The 1276-nt window shown below is 48.4% G+C and overlaps 1 gene segment (V, D, J or C); it reads left to right on the top strand.

Moving 5' to 3' along the window:
* Positions 1 to 600: 600 nt before the first annotated feature.
* On the top strand, positions 601 to 939 carry LOC146813182 (T cell receptor beta variable 2-like). The segment is given in 1 exon segment: positions 601 to 939. A coding segment is annotated over 1 exon segment (339 nt).
* Positions 940 to 1276: the final 337 nt, after the last annotated feature.

Raw genomic sequence — 1276 nt, 5'->3', positions numbered from 1 at the left:
CCAGAAGCCCTGGGGCTGACCCTAGCAGCAATGCTACCAGGGAGGGCGTTCAGCACAGAAGGTCAGGTGTCCGCTGGGCTTATGACCTTAGAGGCTCCAGGGGTGTGAGATGGTCAGTCCAGCAGACTTTGGCTCAGCAGGGTGGCACGAGCAGATACCACATGGAGTTTGACTGCCTGGTTCTGGCTTGTGAGTGCTGCCTGCCCGATGCTCCAAGCCAGAGTTAGCATAACAACCAGGACAGGCAGCCTTTCGGCATCTTTTACTGTTACTAGAGAACCAAACAGAAAAAGAGGTGGAAAAATGGAGAGGGCGGAGCCCGAGTGTCCTTATCAACAGGCGCCACTTCCGCCTCTAGACTTCAACAGCTCATGAGGTCATGTTTAACCACCTCATTCTAAAGGTGCACAGATGGTGTTTCCTGTTCTCGTGACACAAAATCTTCATAGCACTCCTGCCATTCTATTCTTCACCACATGCGACTGACAGCTGTGACCCTCACATCTGTATGCGGCTCCTGAGGCAGATGCGCCCACGCTGTGAGTGACAATCACTCGGGTAAACTTACCTTTTTCACATCTTTGTTCCCTCACTGGGACAATGTCGAGAACAGTCAAGACATTCCCTGTCCCCGAGTGGTGTCTGCTGACTCTCTTCATATATCAAGGCCTTGCTGCGCATCAGTCTCCAGGCGTCACAGTGCAGGAAGGGAAGCCTTTCACCCTCAACTGTACTCAAAGGACGAACTACCTGTACATGTACTGGTATAAGCAGAACACCACGGGGAGACTGCAGGAAATAGTGTACTCTCTCGAAGGCGCCACACCCAGCATGCACAAGACGTTTGAAGACCACTTCCAAGCAAAGAGACTAGACACCTACTCCTTGTCGCTGTCAACACAAGCCGCACATGTCCATGACTCTGCTGTGTATTACTGAGCGAAGCAAGATCACACAGTGTGTGCGTGCGCCGGCAACGGGGGCAAAAACACCAAGAGTTATGAGAAACAACAATATCCAAGCCCTCTTCAAACTTCCTCTAAGATGCAAATTGATGGTGAAACACAAACGACAATTCATAGATAAAATATGTATCGAGAAACATTGGGGAATATCCAGTAATATAATTTATACCAAAACCTAAATAAAGGAATACAAGAATAATTACAAAACTGCTGTGTTACTGAATGAATAACTCATTTACGGTGCCTACAACTTAGCCTTTAAACTAGCTCAGCGGATTAATGCATTCGTAGCAGACTTTGTGCAACGTGAA

Source organism: Triturus cristatus, chromosome 7 (assembly GCF_964204655.1).
Source record: "Triturus cristatus chromosome 7, aTriCri1.1, whole genome shotgun sequence".
Classification (NCBI taxonomy): Eukaryota; Metazoa; Chordata; class Amphibia; order Caudata; family Salamandridae; genus Triturus; species Triturus cristatus.
Note: the sequence above shows the minus strand (reverse complement) of the source record. Positions and strands in the feature narration are given on the sequence as shown.